Source organism: Gobius niger (genome assembly GCF_951799975.1).
Source record: "Gobius niger genome assembly, chromosome: 7".
In the NCBI taxonomy this organism is placed as follows: domain Eukaryota; kingdom Metazoa; phylum Chordata; class Actinopteri; order Gobiiformes; family Gobiidae; genus Gobius; species Gobius niger.
Genome location: NC_136858.1, coordinates 33408130 through 33429391, shown reverse-complemented (window position 1 = coordinate 33429391; position 21262 = coordinate 33408130). Strand labels below are relative to the sequence as shown.

The window sequence follows — 21262 nt, the reverse complement described above, 5'->3', positions numbered from 1 at the left end:
GGAAGGGACAGGGATAGAAATGGAGAGGACGATTATAGCTGTTATACCTTCGCTTTTCAACGAGCAATAATCTGACTTCCTCACACCTGAATAAACCCTGACACATTATCTGCCATGTCATTCAAAAACATTTAAGTGTATCATTTAAACCAATCTACAGCTATGTTTATTCCATCAAGAGCAAGAGCAAGTTTGGAAACACACTTAATTTTGAACACTGTGTGATTCTCATGAAAGATATTCAACTATGGATGAACACATGGGATTATGTAGGAAGCAAAAAAGGGTGAAATAACAAAAAAATATGTTTTAGATTTTAAATAAATTCAAAATTGCCGCCCTTTATTCTTGGCATTTTCTCAAGGGGCTTCATCGAGTGTTTAAACAGGTCAAATGTAATGCTTTCTAATGCCATTTCTATTGACCAAATACTAAATCTCAAATATTTTCCATACAGAAGAACAAGAAACAAGAGGTGTACATACAACAATTATATGACTGTGTTACTTATACTTATGTAATACAGAGAATCATACAAAATCAGGCCTCCTGGGCAAGATGTAAGTTCTCCATTTCTCCCAGGATTTTGTCAAACTTGTCCATTTTGAGTCTTTTATGAAATGTAATTTGTTCCATAACAAATATTGCATATACAAGATTATACCAATCCACATTCAGGGATATTGAATTTAACCATCTTTTTGTAAATCGATTTTCGTGCTGCTAAACTCGACATACCAAACTTTATCTGTGTCGATAGAATATAATGAGCCAAATAGTCATTCGTCCCAGTTTAAAGTTGTTTGTAGATTTAACATGATTTTCAACAAAAATTTAACAGAATTCCAAACATGTTGTAATGATGGGAATATTGTGACACACCCTTGGCACCACAATTTCTCCAACAAGCTTGAGCTAGAGTAATAAAGAAAACCAAATACTACATTTCAATGGCACAAACAGTCTGTGCGTGGAAAGAGAATTGGTCAAAACGGGAAACTTTGGTCAACAAATATGATCAATTTCAGCCAAAACTGCAACTGAACCATCATTTCTTGGTATTTCCGATGAACTTATACAGTAAAAATTGTTGCAATGTCATCATTTTCCAATAGATTTAGCTTTAATGCGAGTCTGAATCTGATTTAATGCTTTTTAATGGCACTGATTTTGGCAAAAGACTTGTAATGCTTTCAATGCAGCAACTCTGAGAAAATGTCAAAAGTGCAAAGCAGTTTTACAACTACAGTGAACATAATCTTGAAATAAAAGAAACAAGCACAAAAGAAAGTGTTTCCAAACTTTTGACCTGTGCTGTATATTGCAAAGCATTTACAGCACCTATAGCAGGGGTAGGCAACTTCAGGCCCGGGGCACAAATTCGGCCCTCCAGCATAAAACCTTTGGCCCCCAAGAGAATTTTGAAGGAACACTTATTCATAAATCAGAGACTAAATACGTGAAAAGGACTCTAAAATGTTGAAAAAAATGTCAGTATTTTCACATTTCCCAGCAAAACACCCCATTAGGTCATATATTATGTGCAAAACTTATATCTGAAGAAAAAAGGTGCTTTACTTTGGGCTACAATTGTGTTTCAGCCCTTGGTGTTTTGGCAGTGAAGAACATCGGCCCTCCATGACACAAGCTTGCCTACCCCAGACCTATAGCGTGATTTAAATCAATAATTGTGTCATTTTAGTAAGAAATTATACCTTAGATTCCACTGAATAACCAAGACATGGGGAAGTTCTGTACCAAGGTTTTAACAGGTAGCAGAGAGTCAGATTTAAAGCTTATTAACCCCTTAACTCCCACCTGAACCGAGCCATTTTTGGCTTTACCCCAGTCCAAAAGCTTCTGGAGAAAAAAAACTGTGAAAATAGCAATAAAACTGAGATGAAAACAATGATGGAAATGTGACACAAAAGTGAGAAAACTTAGACAAAAAAGTGAGAAAAAAATTGATGAAAAAGTGGCAACAATGTCACACGAAATTGACAAGAAATTGACAAAAAATGGAGAAGAAAATTACAAAAAATGACAAAAATGTGACAAAAAAAGGACAAAAATGTGACAAAAAAGGACAAAAATTTGATAAAAAAAAATTGACAAAAAAATGACAGAAATGTGACAAAAAAATGACAAAAAAAATGACAAAAATGTGATAAAAAATTTGACCAAAAAAATGACAAAAAAGTTACAAAAGTGAGTTGAACACCCCACAAAAAAATGACGGAAAAAAAAAATCCGATGACGTGAGGAAAAAGATCCTCTCGGTTCAGACGGGAGTTAAGAGGTTAATGACATTTGCTGAACTTTCACTGTGTAAACACTCGATCAAACCGAGGAAGGGGAGTCAATATTCAAAATGGATCAAAATGAGCACATTTGAGGAAAACAATCGTGAGCAGCTTCCAGCCAAAACTGCAGGAAGAAGAGTCGAGCAATGTCGCTTATTTAGATTTTCAATTTGAATGAGATTAATTGTTTGGGCTCCACTTTTGAAAGAGACTGTGTGTTATTTTGTGAATGTGAAATAATGAGTGTTACGGTCATAAGGTCACACATGTAAATAAGACAAGGCTGTGTGAGTGAGCAAACGCTTAATAAATGACCCCGTAACTAATTTAAAGTGCTTTTAAAGGGGAAAAAAAATCCAAACCGAACCCGACCAGCGCCTCAAACTTAATGTTCTTTAAATATTTCAGATCGAGTGAGACATTTTCCTCCTCCTCGCTCCTCCATCCATCACCTGAGCCGCCGACACTGAATCACTGTCTCTCGGACCGGAGGCATGTAAACAACGTCTCTGGCCTTTTCGCCGTCCTCTCTCTCCCTCCCTCCCTCCCTCCCCCTTCCTCACCCCCCAAAACCCACCCCGAAACCCACTCAAATTATCTGACAATCGACAACAAACAATTATCCGCGCATCAGGGGGGGGTCCCGCGAGCCGTCACGGAAAAGCTAAATGGCAAGTCCAGATCGGGGGGGGGGGGGGGTTGGGGGAACGCGCCGGAGAGTCTATCCGTATTTACTGCGGCGCTCGGTATCAACATTATCCGAAAGGCATCGGGGGCCCTCGCCACCGCCGCCGCCGCCGCCGCCGCCTGATGCAAATAAAAACACAACAAAAAGGTTAATCTATAGACAAACTCCATTAAATAAACAGTGGGTAATGTCTGGATGCGGGACGGGCTTTATGCGAAACGGCACATAATTATATTCCGCAAAAGGCCAATGTTTGTAATATTTTTTTGAAAAGAGCAAAAGTGACTGGGTGATTTATGGGCGCGTGCGGGCGGGCGGGCGGGCGGGCAGCGGAGTGTGCTGTCGATAATGCGGGCACAACACCGGAGGATGAGGAGGCTCGGCGAGACAAAAGGAATGAACGGATGAAGATTAATTTGGTTTGTTTGATTGCGAATATATAAACGTGAGACGCTTTGAAAAGAAAGTATCTTTTCATGTTTAAGAGGGGGGGGAAAAAACCTCTTCCACAAGCCAGAAGAGTCCAAGAGTTTATGCTACGGTCGTTTGGCTCCACCTAGAGGCCGGATGGATGCCTGCGCCTTGTGTACAGGGCGTTCAAGAGGTCAGAGTAAAAGACTTCACTTTTGAATTCATTTAACCTCTTAACTCCCGCCTGAACCGAGAGCATTTTCTCCAGTTCAGCTTTACCCAAATCCTGTAGGCCAGTGTAACACCTCATTTGAAAGCTAAGATCTACAAAACTAAATTGATCTTTTTCCTCACATCATCAGATTTTTTTTGTCCATTTTTTTTGTCACTTTTTTGTCACTTTTTTGTCAATTTTTGTCATTTTTTGGTACATTTTTTGTCACTTTTCGTCAATTTTTTCACATTTTCATCCTTGTTTTTATCTCAGTTTTGTTGCTATGTTCACACCTTTTTTCCAGAAGCTTTTGGATTGGGGTAAAGCTGGAGAAAATGTGCTCAAATAGGGAAAAAAACGCGTCAAATTCTTATCACTTTTTCGTCAATTTTTTCTCCATTTTTCGTCAAATTTTTCTCACTTTTTTGTCCATTTTTTGTCAATTTTTGTCATTTTTTGGTACATTTTTTGTCACTTTTCGTCAATTTTTTCACATTTTCATCCTTGTTTTCATCTCAGTTTTGTTGCTATTTTCACACCTTTTTTCCAAAAGCTTTTGGACTGGGGTAAAGCTGGAGAAAATGTGCTCAAATAGGGAAAAAAAGGAAAAGAAAGATGAGGATGAAAGCGGAACACAAAAAAAGTGTCAAAATGAACCGAGGAAAGTGTGATGAAAAAGTGATAAAAACCCAACAAAGAAGCAGCAAAAATGTGGCAAGAACGTAGCAAAAAAGTGACAACAAAAGCCATAAAAGAACAACAAAAAAGTGACAAAAACTCAACAAAAAACCTGAAAAAATGTGACAAAAAAGGGACAAAAATTGACCCAAGAACAAACGACAAAACAGCAAAACAGTCAAGAATGTGTGACAAGAATGAAACAAAAAAGTGACAACAAAAGCGACAAAAGTGCAACAAAAATGAGACAAAAACTCAACAAAGTAATGACAAAAACTCAAGAATGTGTGACAAGAATGTGACAGAAAAGTGACGACAAAAGCCACGAAAGAGCAACAAAAATGAGACAATAACTCAACAAAAAAAACTTGATGACAGTGTGACAAAAAAGTGACGAAAAAGCCACAAAGGAGAAACAAAAATGCAAAAAACGCAAGAAAGTGTGACAAGAATGCAACAAAAAAAATGACAACAAAAGCAGTGAAAATGGAAAAAATGAGATGGAAACAGAATGTGAAAAAAAAACTGACAACAAAGCGAGGAAAAAGATCCATGTATATCGGTTTTGTCGGTCTTAGCTTTCAAATGAGGCGTTACACTGGCCTATATGCTGCAAGCTGAAGAGAAAAGGCCACATTCCATCATTTTCCAGATGAAAGAAAATCATTATCATCAGATTGACTTTTTTGGTTGATTCGATTTGAGTTGTTGCGAGACAAAACGGCTAATTCAGAGAAAAACAAATCAAAATGAAAGGCGGACATTGTTCTCAGCAGTGTTCATAAAACATTCAGCCATGATTTAAGTCAAAGTAATAAACAAATTTAGACAAAAATCTCCAGACCTGACCTGACTCATAAAAACTAGAATGCAACGTATCCCTGAACTTCCAGTAACACAGTTTGAAAGGTTTAAATTCACTGCCAAAGGAACAGGAACTTTGTCCATGTGGGAGAAGCTCCGTGAAACAAAGAATAGACTAAAACTAAAAAGAATTGTGTGATTAAATCTTGATTAAAACACAAAAAAAGACTTAAAAGACTAAGACCAACACTACATGAACACATGAACACCAGAATCTGAACGTCCAACTTGATCTTTAAGCCCCTACTGCCTCCATGTGGCCAAATACGGCAACTGCACAAAGTCTGTCAGAGTTTCTACACTCACTAGCTGCGACCCGGCCTTTGGCCGGGCCTCGCTAGTCTCCACATTTGATATTCTGAGATTATGAGTGATTACAAAGAAATGTCCAACCCGTCACACAGTTCAGCTGTAGACCAGTGGTTCCCAACCCATTCCAAAAACTATGGCCACTACAAATGTTTAAAATAATGAATGCTAAAAATAATTTCAAACAATCTGCAATGGGAGTGTTTGATGCACCCGTGCTCCTTTCTTATTAACTACAACGACAATATGTTCGCTAAACTCAGGGAATAGAATTCAAGAGACAGTGGAATAAGTATGGATAAATATTAGGGGTTCAGCTGTAACGGTTTGGTTCACGGTGCAGGACCCGTGGTTTGGTGCATCACGGTAGTGTGCAATCAAAAAAATAATAAGTAGGTTTTGAACTGAAATAGCCTAATGATAGTGTTAGACAGTATTTATAACTGTACAATAAAATTGGCAATGCGTTCAAAGCGGCTTTAGAATAAAAGGTACCTCTGGGCGCACAATACGTGAAAGCAAAATAGAAAACAAATGGTACGGCAGCAAAAAGAAAAAAGAAAAAAACAACGCAGTGCAGGCCATGCGCTCGTTAAGTTGTAGTGTCATTTTCGCTTTTACTCACATGGATAAATCAGTCGGAGCAGCGCGTGTGATTAGAGGCTTTTGGGCAATGTTTTGCGTGTACTGTTTTTCGGAGACAAAGCTTTAGAGACGGAATACTGCCTGGATCTATAATGAACCACAGGCTCTGTCACTGCAGGAGAGACTTAAACAAAGACGCGCAGATGTCTTTTGGAGGATGTAACTGTACCTGTGCGGAGCGTCTGCAGGTTAGCGGTGAGTGACGATGACACACATCTCCCTGTTTGGATGCACGCGCGCACACATACACGCGCACAGATACACGCGCACACGCACACACGCGCGCACACACCGCCCTGTTTGGATGCGCGCACACGCACGGCAGTCAGATCTCGTGCACTCGCGTTTTTGTGACAGCGGGTTGTCCTCGGACAGCAGCACCGCGGTCCATATGGACCCGTTGTCAATGCCCGCGGCCGGTGGGACCGTCACGTGGGGGCCGGCCGCGGATATAGCGCTTTTCCTGACGCTCAAAGTTGCTGAACAATTATGCGCACTTCAGCCCCCACCACCAACCACGCACAAACTCACTACTGTCGCCAGGCTTCCTGGTGTTCCCAAACGGTCTCCCATCCCAGTCCTAACCAGGCCCGTCCCTGCTTAGCTTCAAAGTCGGTATGGGAAATAAACATGGCGGCGCCCAGGCGGCGGCCATTGAGATAGCGTTTTCTATAATAGATTAAACCAACAAAACAAGATACATTTTCATGCTGGAAGACAAATCCCAGGCTCTATTCAAAACAACTCAGCTGACTTGTACCAAAATCCTCAAATCTGCAGATTTAACTCACAGCTCTGAAACTAGAATCACGTGAAATGTCCCAAAACCGCTGCTTTTTTAACCTCTTAACTCCCACCGGAACCTTTTTTCCATCATTTAGGATAGTCAACTCATTTTTGTAGCTTTTTTGTCATTTTTTTGGTCATTTTTTGTCACATTTTTGTCATTTTTTCGTCATTTTTTAATCACATTTTTATCATTTTTTGTCATAATTTTTGTAATTTTTTCATCATTTTTTTATCACATTTTTGTCATTTTTTGTCACATTTTTGTCATTTTTTCGTCAATTTTTTATACATTTTTTGTCATTTTTTTGTCACATTTTTGTCATTTTTTCGTCAATTTCTTGTGACATTTTTGCCACTTTTTCATCAATTTGTCGTCACTTTTTTGCCAATGTTTTCTCACTTTTTTGTCACATTTCCATCATTGTTTTCGTCTCAGTTTTGTTGCTATTTTCACAGCTTTTTTCCAGAAGCTTTTAGACTGGGGTAAAGCCAAACTGGATAAAAAAAAGTGCTCGGTTCAGGTGGGAGTTAAGGGGTTAACTAGAAGAAACTGTGAGCCGCAGACTCTGAACAGAAACCACGTCTCACACCCTCCTGCGCCAGTGTAAATATTACATTAGCCTGCAGTAAAAAGTAAAAGTACTCACAGTGAAGTGCTCCTGGCATTTGTAGTTCTCGTCGAGGTAGACACGCGCTCGGCTGTACTCCTTCAGGGCCTCGCTGGACAGCAGCTCTCTGTGAGACGACAAACAAACAACACAAGGTTAGACGACTGTTCAGACACTGGGGTTGATCTCGCAAAAGCAAAATAGTGAAGGGTCGAACCGGATCTCGAATGTGAAGAAAGACACGTCTTTTTTTTATTCAATTTTACACAAAACCAACTAGAGGATCAACACAACAGCAGAGCAGGCAACACAAGAGATTAAACTTGACCGTCTGACAACCTCTTAACCCCCACCTGAACTGAGCACATTCTCTGCAGTTAAGCTTTACCCAAATCTAAAAGCTTCTTCTTCAACTTCCTTTTCTTCTTCTTCTTCAAGTGTCAACATAGCAACGAAAACAGGAAAGAAAACGAAAAAAAAAGTGACAAAAATGTGATGAAAAAGCAACAAAAAAGCCACAAAAGAGCGACAAAAACGTGACAATAGAGTGACAAAAACACAACAAAAAAGCAACCACGGAATAAAAGAAAAGAGACAAAAATTTGACGAAAAAGTGATACAAATGTGTGACAAAAAAGCAACAAAAAAGCAACAAAAAACTAACTAAAAAGCGAACAATATGCAACAAAAAAGCCACAAAAGAGCGACAGAAATGCAACAATAAAGTGACAAAAACACAACAAAAAAGCAACCAAGGAATAAAAGAAAAGGGACAAAAATGTGACAAAATAGTGATACAAATGTGTGACAAAAAAGCAACTAAAAAGTGACTAATAAGCGACCAATATGCAACAAAAAAGCGACAAAACTGTGACAATAAAGTGACAAAAACACAACACAAAAGCAAACAAGGAATAAAAGAAAAGAGACAGAAATTTGACGAAAAAGTGATACAAATGTGTGACAAAAAAGTAACTAAAAAGCGACCAATATGCAACAAAAAAGCCACAAAAGAGCGACAGAAACGTGACAATAAAGTCACACAAAAAAAAGCAAACAAGGAATAAAAGAAAAGCGCCAAAAACGTGACAACAAAGTCACAAAAACACAACAAAAAAGCAACCACGGAATAAAAGAAAAGAGACAGAAATTTGACAAAAAAAGTGATACAAATGTGTGACAAAAAAAGCAACTACAAAGAGACTAATAAGCGACCAATATGCAACAAAAAAGCCACAAAAGAGCGACAGAAACACAACAATAAAGTGACAAAAACACAACAAAAAAGCAAAAAAGGAATAAAAGAAAAGAGACAAAAATGTGACGAAAAAGTGATACAAATGTGTGACAAAAAAGCAACTAAAAAGTGACTAAAAAGCGACCAATATCCAACAAAAAAAGCCACAAAAACGTGACAACAAAGTGACAAAAACACAACAAAAAAGCAAATGAGGAATAAAAGAAAAGAGACCGAAATTTGACAAAAAAGTGATACAAATGTGTGACAAAAAAGCAACAAAAAAGTTACTAATAAGCGACCAATATGCAACAAAAAAGCCACAAAAGAGCGGCAAAAACGTGACAATAAAGTGACAAAAACACAACAAAAAAGCAAACAAGGAATAAAAGAAAAGAGACAGAAATTTTACGGAAAAGTGATACAAATGTGTGACAAAAAAGTAACTAAAAAGCGACCAATATGCAACAAAAAAGCCACAAAAGAGCGACAGAAACGTGACTATAAAGTGACAAAAACACAACAAAAAAGCAATCAAAGAATAAAAGAAAAGAGATCATCATCATTATTAGCGCCTTCTGACCTGCATTAGGAACTTGGAGTGCTTTAAATCAAGGAACCTCTCGCCCATTCACACTCTCATTCATGGAAACACTGGATGTAATGTGGGTGAAGTGTCTTGCCCGAGGACACAACAACATAGCCTGGCATCCAGACTAATCTCGGATGTTTATTAATTAATAAACAGGAGACTCTGGCGACCCTGTCGTAGAAAAGCTACTGCTTGAGGCGGGACTAATGTGGGACGACCGAAGCGCAGAGCAGCCAATGAGAACAAAGTGGATGTGACGACAGAAACAGCCACAAGAAAGTTGTCGTCATTCGGACATGACAATGGCGCTCCTGCCACACGGAGTTCAGTAAATGACTTCTGTCGTTTATGTCAGAAACACTTAAGAATACAAGCAAACCAGAGCATTACGTGAAGTGGTTGCTTGTGTTGAAAAATTACAAAACAAAGGCACAACAACGAGACGCCCATTCAGGGAGCTGCTCTGCTCTGATTGGTCGGTAGGCTCCATATCGCTGCGTCACTTCCTGTCGAGTACAGTGGGGAAAAAAAGTATTTGGTCAGTTTCACGTAGACATCCTATTGGATTTTGGCCAATACTTTTTTTCCCCACTGTATGTGGAGCCTCTTTTCATTAGTTGTGGCACAAAGTTTTTCAAAGGGTAAATACGTGTCACTCATTTAGGATCATTGGGATCTAAAGTTTATCTCAACAATTAATCCTCAATAATTATGTGTTTTCTGTTTGGTGTCATGATAAAAAATAAATAAAATGGACATAAAAATGAGCCAGCTTCTCATGATTTTGCTCCCAGTCATGAATCCTATCACAAAGACGATGTGCAGCTCCACAATGACTACCTCTGTATCTTCTACCAGATTTATTGTTTTCAAATAATTCAAGAGTGAGAAGGTACATTTTAAATTGATAGCTTCAAGGGAGAAATATAGTCATAACATACAGTACAACAGCAAGTAAGTAGAGGCCCTTTGTGTGTTATGCAAAGTTCTATATTGGTGAACTTTCTCCTGCTGTTTGCTCCTGTGACCAGTAGAGGGAGTGGTCCTCTCAGTTTCAGGGCCGTGTCGATCCTGCTGTGGGTGTTCTCTAATCAGCTGCCATAGTTCATCCAAAACCATTACGCACTTAAGCACTTCACACCCGGATACTCACTTCACAAAACAGTCCACGTGTGCCATGGACGCCTCGTAGTTCTTCCCGCCCACCTCCTGACAGTGCACGGCCACGAAGTGCGGCTTCTGCGTCTGGACCGTCTGCAAGAGAGGAGGAGAAAACGACAACGGATTTAACCCAGGGATACGTGCGCCAATTAGTGTTGCATAACGTCTCTTAATCACTGCAGGTGATCCCACACTTTAATGCAAACCAGTAAGCACTCTCTTCACAGTGAGAAGGTCTGGGATTTCGGTTTAGATTTCCCCGATTAAACTGAAGCATGTGCAGTCGGCTCTCCCTGACCAAGGTCACTCGCGGCTCCATTGTGGTGACCTACTGCCACTGACAATTTGCCTGGAGGTTCACAAATCTGAAACTGTGGGGTTTCTTCAGCACATGGTCAGTAATTGAATTAAAGTGGTCGAGGAAAGGAGCAGTGGTGGTGGAAGTGAAAGTGGCCATGAGTGGTTGACTACGACTACTGATGAGTTAATTGCTGAAGAGGTTTATTTAACCCCTTAACTCCCACCTGAACCGAGCACATTTTCTCCAGTTTGGCTTTACCCCAGTCCAAAAGCTGCTAGAAAAAAGCTGTGAAAATAGCAACAAAACTGAGACAAATGATGGAATTGTGACAAAAAAGCGAGAAAACATTGACAAAAAAATGTGACAAAATGTGACGAAAAAATGACAAAAAATTGATACAAAAATGACCACAAAAATGACGAAAAAGTGATATAAATTTGACCAAAAAAAGGACAAAAAAAGGATAATAATGTGATGAAAAAATGACAAAAATTTTACAAAAATTTTACAAAAATGTGACGAAAAAAAATTACAAAAATGTGATAAAAAAGGACAAAAAAGTGATACAAACTTGACCAAAAAAGGACAAAAAAAGGACAATAATGTGATAAAAAATGACAAAAATGTGACAAAAAATGACAAGAATTAGTTGAATAGCCAACAAAAAAATGATGGAAAAAAAAGGTGATGAAGTGAGGAAAAAGATCCTCTCGGTTCAGGCGGGAGTCAAGAGGTTAAATAGTGCATAGACTTTGTAAATGTGGATATAATGATCTCTGTAGGGAAATTTGTCCTCTGCATTTTAACCATCCTTCAGGCAGTGCCTCAGGGGTATCGGTCAAGAGCAGCATGTGACTGCAGAGGACAGTCCCACCTGTCTCCAGGTCTGGAGTACTGGCATGTTCAACTTCTACACTACAATAGATTGAGATGAAGAATTTGGATAGTGGATATGAGGAAACAAATATCCAATGAGAGTCTATGTCACTTCAAAGGGGATTATTAAAGCAGTACTAAGTAACATGTTTAACTTAATACATCCTTTCCGTAGTCCCTGTGGGGGTAATACAAGTGTTTATGGGATGATTGGAGGGTCTTTCATCTCATCCTGGTGTCTCTGGCCAGAAAACCATGCTTGCAACTTGACTGCCACCGGACCGGAGCCACCAATACACACTAATGGAATCATGAAGAAGAAGCTAACAGGCTAATGGGCAAAGCTAACTGCGGGCTAACGTCACTTTAAACTGTATTTACAACAAGTTTGAGTGAAAAAAATTATTTCCATTGTATAATTGGATGTACAATATCCCTCTCTCCCTTCGCCTTTTCTGTCAGCGTAGTATTTACTCTCCAAGACAATTAATAAGTTAAAAAATCGCAACTTGCTACGACACCTGCAGTTGCACTTATGGCCTCTAGGGGGAAGAGTTACTTAGTACTGCTTTAAAATCTTTTTCCAAAATAGCAAATATGGCACAGTGAGTGAATTATACACAGTAGCTGGTGGATTGTTTTGGATTGATGGGGAAACCTGTTGTGCACGGACGACACCCACCAAGACACAGGAGAACATGCAAACTGCAGAAGCACTATCCAGAATAATAAGCAGTTATTATCTCAGGCTATGAGTTACTTAGGACACAGGTAAAGCAAAACAAGTATAAGCCATTATAGTTATGAGTTCCTTCAAGTGTAAAGCCGTGTCCTGCGCCTGATGAGCCGCTAACAGGGCGAGACGGGCTGCTAATATATTTACACAGAGGAAGAGTGTGGGGCTAATGCTCCACAGGAGCCACTAAAAACCTGAACAAAGAAAAACACCAGGTTCATCCTTCATTAGAGATGTGTACAGAGCAACGCACCGCGTGACAGCACTTTCACATCTCCATAACTACAGGTAAAAACATCTATGCTTTGATACATTTATGATCATTACAGATTTCAATCATAATCACATTTGGATTATTGAAGAAAATTCCATTATACATTTATGTGAAACTAGTTCACTGGGTAGAGAAAAACACTTAAACCCTTAACTCACACCTGAACCGAGCACATTTTCTCCATTTTGGCTTTACCCCAGTCCAAAAGCTTCTGGAAAAAAAGCTGAGATGAAAACAATGATGGAAATGGGACAAAAAAGTGAGAAAACATTGACAAAAAGGTGACGAAAAATTGATGAAAAAGTGGCAAAAATGTCACAAAAATATCACAAGAAATTGACAAAAAATGGACAAAAATGTGACCAAAAAAATGACAAAAATGTGACAAAATGTTACAAAAATATAAAAAATAAAAAAAATGGACAAAAAATTACAAAACATTTACAAAAATTGACCAAAAAAATGACAAAAAAGATACAAAAATGAGTTGAATACCCAACAAAAAAATGATGGAAAAAAAATGTGATGACGTGAGGAAAAAGATCCTCTCTGTTCAGGCGGGAGTTAAGAGGTTAACTTGCCTGTTTACGAGGTGCTAAACTTAAATGATTTGTAATTATTGCAATAGCTCATATATATAATGGCTGTATGATAAATTTGAACATTAGATGATCAGATTTCCATAGTATTAGGCCACTCTGAAAAAGCTTAACCCACAGAGTCTCCAGTGAATGAAAAATTGTCCCTTGTGAAGTGCTTTGGGCTTGTGTCTGTGAACAGCTTTACATACAATATAAGATTCCCTTCACCCTAAATTGAAGTAATTTTGTTTTCAGCTTCATTGCCAGTGGGTCATTTGTCCAGTCTGGGAGCACAGCGTCTTGAGTTCAGGGCTTTAGTGAACAGAGCAGCTGTATTCTCCTCATGAAGAGCTGCTGCTTGTGTCTGGTCACTGTGGCTTTACAGAACAAGCAGAGTCACCAACACCAAGACATGGACAGGTTTACTCTGCCTGCGACAGAACAGACATTTGAAATATGATGTGATAATTTGACCTTTGAACAGGAGCTGTGCAATTAATCAAACTTTAATCGATTTGTATTGTTCTCTTTTGAATGGGTAGGTCTACAGCCTCCTGAGACAGTCACATCTTATTTTTAGAGTTTGGACTTTTGGATATTTTATTGAAAACACACACGTTACAAATGTTTAATGCTCTGTCAAACTTTAAACGATCAGTTTGGTTGAATGACACATGATAGAGCTTCCACTTTGATGCTGATGACTTGCTAACAAATCAATGCCACCATGATAAACACTCTTTGAGCAAAGAGCTGCTTATTGTGGGTCTGATGATGATTTATGAGGTTTAAACATGTGGAGCGCAGCTTTGTGTTGCATCTGTAACACAATCAAGGATAAGAAGAAGATGTCGAAGTATCAATCAATCAATCAATCAAACTTTATTTATAACGCGCTTTTCATACCGAAAGGCATCACAAAGTGCTTTACAGATTACAACATTTAAAACAATACGCTTGGCACAACCTCCCATATATATATTTTAGATATTAGGATTAAATAAATAGATTAGTCAGTTAAAAGCTAAGCTAAAAAGGTGGGTCTTGAGCTGCTCTTAAAAACATGAACGTTCTCTGCAGCCCTGAGCTCCTCCTCAGGTGGTTCCAGAGCCGAGGGCCGTAATATTGAGTCTTTTTGTTGACTTTAGGAATAACAAGGAGACCCCTGCCAGAGGAGCGAGGGGGCCGTGAAGGTTCGTAAGGTAAAAGCAGTTGAAACACACGGGGAGCCAATGCAGCGATTCTAAAACCGGTGTAATGTGGTCCCGCCTCCTGGTCTTCGTCAGGACACGAGCTGCTGAATTTTGTAAAAGTTGTAGACCTGAGATATTCTTTTTGGGAAGACCAGAAAGTACCAGAAGTACTATTACACCTTACAATATAGTTCCCCTTTTTATCCGCTTAGAAAATCCACATTGTTTCATTTTGAAGACCAGACAGGTACAAATGAACTCGTCTAAGCTCAGGTAAGAACATATCTCAGTATGTAAAAACGGTGGCCTATTCCTTTAACATCAAGGGACCTCTACATTCTTTTGAGGGATTAAAGTAGCCCAGTGGCCTTCTCTATACTGTATATTACATTGCTATGGGTGTGCAGAATGACTTCTCATAGTGTTTGTAGACGTCTATCAGAGGTGTTCCCTGTGACTGACTCTTAATGCAAAATCAATACGGAGCAGTGATTTAGAGCGCTCACAGCACTCACGGGCCTCACCCTGCCCATGTCCCAATGCCTTATACATCACTGTCACTCAGCCACAGGAGAGCGGGGGGCAGCTCCAAATGGTCCCCCGCTAAGTCCTTTTATACCCACCGATGCATTATGGTCCCGGCCCGAATCAAATAAAAGTAATGTATGGCAATAACAGTATGGATTTTTCATCGACCTATGCCTTGTCATTTAGCTGCGTGACCTCGGAGTGCAGACCTACAGGAGTGAAAACTTAAAGATTAGTGGACCTATCACTTCACTACACACAGGTCATAAACCCAATGAGTTTGGTGATAACTGGAGTGCAACAATGTGCGGGAGGGGGAGGTAAAGCAATGTCACTGTTTAAACGGATTAACAATTAGGTTGAGATCAAGGCTGCACATGGGACTGACTTTATCTAGAAGTCTTACGACATGCTTTATTCTGGCTGAACCTTTACACACTGTAGCCGATAGAACTTAAAATAACGTAAATTCTCTAATACTGGCCTGTATTCCATTAGAGGCCGGGTCTCTAACAGAGGCCGGGTTCGCGGCTGGCGGAGGCAAATTAAAGCCGGTCTCTAAAACAGGCCGGGGCTATTGTTAGAAAGTATAGCGGTAGAAATATTCCCCATGTTAGGAATTTGTCTCATACTCGTGTAAATGATAACTCACGTGCAGGAAGTAAACAAACGGGAACCCGGGCTGATGGGGACGCTGCGGAGGAGCAGATCCGAGCGTAACTTTGACACAGATTTAGCCACTTTTCAAACCTCCTGTGACTATTTGTGGAAACAGGGGGAGAGTTGTGTGACCCTCCAGGGTCTAATAAAGTCACCATCGCGTCCTCAAAGCACGTCCAGCTGCTCCGTGTGCAGGTCAGTCCCACGCCTCAAAATAACTCCTCCGATCAGCGCGAGCGTCTCGTCTTCTCTCGGGTCAGTCTCATGAACGATCACAAAAACAAACGCTCCGTCTAAACTCGCCTTTACACAAGATAACAACAAATAATCCGGTCCGGTAAAAACGAAACAGAAGCCTGCAGTGACATTGATGTCAAAGCTCCGCTAACAGCAACGAAACACTTCCTGTTGTCCCGACAAAATAAAAGCAGTCAATGTTCCAGCCGCTGGGAGAGGGTTTGAAATATGAATTAATAAATGAACCTAATATTTTAGGTGCAAACGGACACAAATCTTGTTTTTCTTCGTTTTCCTGGTCGTCCGTTTTGCTCAAATAGAATTAAAGGCCTGTCTCTAATTGTGGCCTGGTTCCAATAAAGGCCTGGTCCTAGATGCCCTTGAGTAAATAAAGGCCCCGGCCTATATTAGAACATTTACGGTAATGTGTCTAGAAAATACATGAACTTATTTATATGTATATGAGCATAGGGTGGACTTATGACAAACGTACTGCCAAACACTAAGAACAAATTTGGCAAAGATTTCGGGCTTTAAAACACAGAGGAGCTTCATCATATTCTCTGTGCGGGACGGATGCCGGAGTGTGGGCTGGCATTTTGAGCAGAACAGGTAAACCAAATGAGCAAGAGTGAATAAAACAACAACAACTTGACAGGCATGACTTAGACAATTCCCAATCATGAAATCTGTCCCAGAACTAGTTCCTACAAGAATAAAAGATGCATTTTGGGTGGAAAAAACAGTCTAATTTAATGGTGAATGTCCATTTCTACCCTGGAAACTTTACAGCTAGGGTAGGTCATTTTTCTTGGTTGGTTCGTGGTGCAGATTTAAAATATGTTTAGTCAGAGGAAAGGTAGAACACTTGTGCACAAAACTGAATTATTTACTGAATGTCTCTCCCCACTCTTGCACCCTGAACTGTCTTGTCATTGAATCCTATGGGCCTTAATGAAGAAAGGCTCAAGGTCCCATAAACGGTTCTACAGCACATGGAACCCGTTTTTAAAATACATGGAGGATGCATTTTCACACAACACTGAGGTCATCGATGACGAGAGAGAAAATGAAACATAACTTCTCAGACAAACCTTTCATCCACGAATATATTTACCACAATGAACTGTCTTGCTTTTCCCTTCCCTGCTTTTTTATTTCCCCCTCTTTTTTTTTCTTTTACATTTAAAAAAAAAAACTTTCTTTATCATTATTATCTTTTCCCCTCCTTCTTTCCCTCCCTTCTTCACGGTATGTATGTGTGAGTGCATTTCTGTTGTTTTTAACCTTTATCCTTTTTTTGCTCATTCCTTTATTTTACTCCTTTACTCTTTCCTCTTCTACTGTCCTTTTCTTCTCTTTTCTTTTTTCTTCCAATCTTTTTCTTTCTAAACTTATTTTCTACGGCTTCTTCTCTTTCCTCCTTTTCTCTTGACTCTTGCCTTACGGGCTCTCCTTTCTTTCAGGTGGGAGGGGGGAAAGGGTTTAGTGAATGGGTTAGAGACAGGATAGGAGACCTGAGTGGTGGGGCCATTTTTTATTATATATTTTTTTTTATTTCTTATTTTTTTCAGACCAATATATTGTCCTCAAATTAAAAAAAAAAATGCTCATAAAGAAGGGCTGTACATTATATAGATCCTACATAATAGATACAGTAGATCCACAATACTTGTACTATTTTGGAGTACTTTGCCACAATCTTATTCCACAAAATCATCTGAGGAGACAGAATAATATAATAACATAATATGACATTGTCTACGAATGCACAATATATCAAAACACTTATTCTAATGCTCATCAGCAGTCGGGATGGGACGTGAGTCATTGTGATTAATGATATTATCAGGATATTCGCCTACGGTTTAAAAACTGAGGTGGAAACTGCAGAAATGATGGGGATTGGACAATTATTAAACATTCCTCTTCATTGTCTGCTGTAAATGTCATGTTGAGTGAGACATAAAGCATGTATTTAAAGTATTTAAAGGCACACTGTGTAACATTTTGGACTATACTATGTGGCGATCGATTAATTGCTGCATTTTTTTATTGCGATTATCAATATTACTGTTTATCATCCCATCCCTGATCAGCAGTACAATGAACAATGAACAATGAACACCTAATATGGTCAGTATTAAGCAAAGGAGAATAGAAAAATATTTAGATCATTGACTATTTCTTTTCCCCTTATGATGTAATCTCTGTTTGTTTTACCATTAATTATGAAAGAGTCAACATGAAACATAAGCCACTTCTAATCTCTTTCCACACCATAAACTGGAGGTAATTTCAGTAGCTGCCCCATCATCAGTAGCATCAGTACCTACCCCTGCCCTGACCTCAAAATGAAGAACCCTAAACACAGCATATTACCAGCGGGACGTGTGTTGACTTATCTGCTGTGGAAATATTGACACGTCAAACACAGCATCAATGAGAATCCGCCTTTATGGAGGGCCAGGACAGAAGTGCCCTCTCACAGATAATAACAGCTGCTGTGGAGAGGAGCCAGAGGGGCCAACGGAGCGGCATAATGAGATACAGCAAGACACAAGTCAAGACGCTGCCATGTTGGATGTGCGAGCTAATCACAGTCGCTAATCAGTCGTTTTCATAATGAGGCTAATTCTGTGCTTTAAGATGTCGCCGGATTTTGTGCAGCGCCCTGTGGTTGTAGCAAGTCCTGTTGCCTCTCCGGGACAGTAAACATGTAAGAAAGGCAGGATGATAACAAAAAAGGAGCAGTGCAGGTCTACGCCAGGGACTGTGTGTGAAGCTTTGTGACAAAAAGATGTCTGTTTCCCAATTGCGAGGATCCTCTGCCATCACCGCACCGCCAAGTGTTGTTCCATTGGAGAGCAATTACTACCCATAATGCACTGCAAAAAAAAAAAAAAAAGTCTTCTTTTTGTTTTGCCCAAACTTGGTTTAGCAATGGAATCACCTAAATATGACACATATGTTTGTACTTAATTAAATAATCACTTATGGGACTATACGGAGTTTCCTCCCCCCAGGCAAGTTTTCTTGGCGGAGGGCCGATTTTCTTTATTGTAAATAGACCGAGGGCCGAAGCCGCTGATTATTAGCCCAAAGTAAAGCACAACACTGGAATAATGACCATCTTAAAGGAGATAAATAACTTAAAATTGCTTGTATTGAAGTTCTTCTATGTTGAATTTGAGTCGGATTGAACTAATCCAAGATACAAATGCTAGTGCCAATGGAACAAGAATAAAAAAGAGAATAACTACTAGAGGTTATATCCCGTCTATTACCAGACTATCTCTAAATCTACTCCAACCTTGGATTTAATCTGTTAATTCAAGTAGATTTATATAATTTCTTCCATAAAATGATTTTTCTTTTTCCAGTGCACTTCTTTCAAATGCCAGTGTTGTACATACTATATGACCTAACTGGGTGTATTGACAGTATTTCTAACTTTTTTTCTCCCATTTAAGTCTAATAATGTTAAAAGTGTTCTCTGATTTGTGTAGTAATGTTTCTCAAAATCATCTTGAGGGCCAGAGGTGCTGTGCTGGAGGGCCGGATATGGCCCCCGGGCCTGACGTTGCCTACCCCTGCCCTACATGTTCCAGCAATGTCCTAATGTGTAGAATGATCTCAGATCCTTGCAGAAATGTTAGTATTCAAGCCAAAATGTTTAAACAGTAAGACATCCAACCAAAACCAGTTCATAAACAGCTTTCTGGCCTCTTATATCTAAAAAAAAAAAAAATGTTTTTGCAAGTATAGATCGATATTTTATTATATGATCAGCCCCTTCCAAATGCTCTCAAATGCAGCAGTAAGAGGACACTCTGCTCTGCTTTGGAGGAGCTGCACTCCCGAGGAAGTCAATGAAGCGGAGAACGGAGGAAGGATCTAAGCAATTGAGAAACATCCCACATTTTCCTTTGTTCCTCTTTCTTTTTATGCATTTCACTTTAACCTAGTTTACTTCCAAAACTCGGGAAAGTGTTTTTTTGGCTTGTGGATGAAAAAAACAGCTGAGTCTCGTCTGACCCACGACCGTCTTAGAGCCTGTTCCTGACGAACCAAGTGTCCCAGATCCACAAACACCGGCGGGTCTGAAGAGGCTGATCAGAGCCAGAGAGTCCCAGATCACACAGACAGAGAATCATCAAAACCAGGGAGTCTGAGTGAGCTACGTTTGACGCCATCTGAGAAAAACATCTCATTGATATGTTTCTGATTTGCTTCACAGTTATGACCTAAATCAGTGGGTCTCCAACTTTCCCACCAAATACAACCATATCAACATCTCCACAAAGGATCTTGGACCAGATTATTATAATTCAGGTAACTTCACAAACATTGGGGCTTCTTTTTTGTTTTAATAAAGATAAAAAGCAGGGGTAGGCAACGTCAGGCCCGGGGGCCAAATCCGGCCCTCCAGCACAGCACCTGTGGCCCTCAAGATGATTTTGAGAAACATTACTACACAAATCAGAGAGTACTTTTAACAATATTAGTTAAATGGAAAAAAAAAAAGGTAGAAATACAGTCAATACACCCAATGAGGTCATATGTACAACACTGTCATTTGAAAGAAGTGCACTGGAAAAAGAAAAATCATTTTAAGGAAGAAATTATATAAATCTACTTGAATTAACAGATTAAATCTAAAGTTGGAGTAAATTTAGTCTGGTAATAGACGAGATAAAACCTCTAGTAGTAGTTATTCTCTTTTTTATTCTTGTTCCATTGGCATTTGTATCTTGGATTAGTTAGAAGAACTTTAATACAAGACATTTTAAGTTATTTATCTCCTTTAAGATGGTAATTATTCCAGTGTTGTGCTTTACGTTGGGATAATAATCAGCGGCTTCGGCCCTCGGTCTATTTACGATAAAGAAAATCGTCCCTCCGCCAAGAAAACTTGCCTACCCCTGATATAAAGGATCCAATGCCAGCAGCAGGTATTGAACCGTTGTACCGCCATGACGCACCATCCCAGCACGTGTCAAACGTGATTGGCATCTCCAACCACTCCATTAATGCAAAGGAACTTCAAACGGGTAAACAAAAGCTGAGAGTTGAGCGCAGTACAAGCTGTGACAGGGCAGAGAAGGTTCCAATGCAAATGTATCTGATGAGGTGGAGAGATGCAAATGGGAGCTCATTCATCTGCACTGATAGGTCCATGTTAGATAGAGATAGAGAGAGAGAGAGAGAGAGAGAGAGAGAGAGAGAGAGAGAGAGAGAGAGAGAGAGAGAGAGAGAGAGAGAGAGAGAGAGAGAGAGAAGGCAAATCAGGTGCTTTGTTTACTGAAAACGAGAGGAATCCTTACAGCAGGTTGTGTGTAAAGCAGCAGCAATATAGTTCTAATGTTTTTTACAG

General features: G+C 39.5%; 1 protein-coding gene across 2 annotated transcripts in view; it reads right to left on the bottom strand.

Moving 5' to 3' along the window:
* inpp5a (inositol polyphosphate-5-phosphatase A) overlaps positions 1-21262 on the bottom strand; it is a 350565-nt gene that overhangs the window by 239880 nt on the left and 89423 nt on the right. For both annotated transcript variants that reach the window (XM_079560596.1, XM_079560595.1), the window contains exons 3-4: positions 10492-10592; positions 7549-7636 (exon numbers count right to left, since the gene is read on the bottom strand). In XM_079560596.1, coding sequence (XP_079416722.1) covers positions 7549-7636; positions 10492-10592 — 189 coding nt within the window. The remainder of the gene's footprint in view (positions 1-7548; positions 7637-10491; positions 10593-21262) is intronic.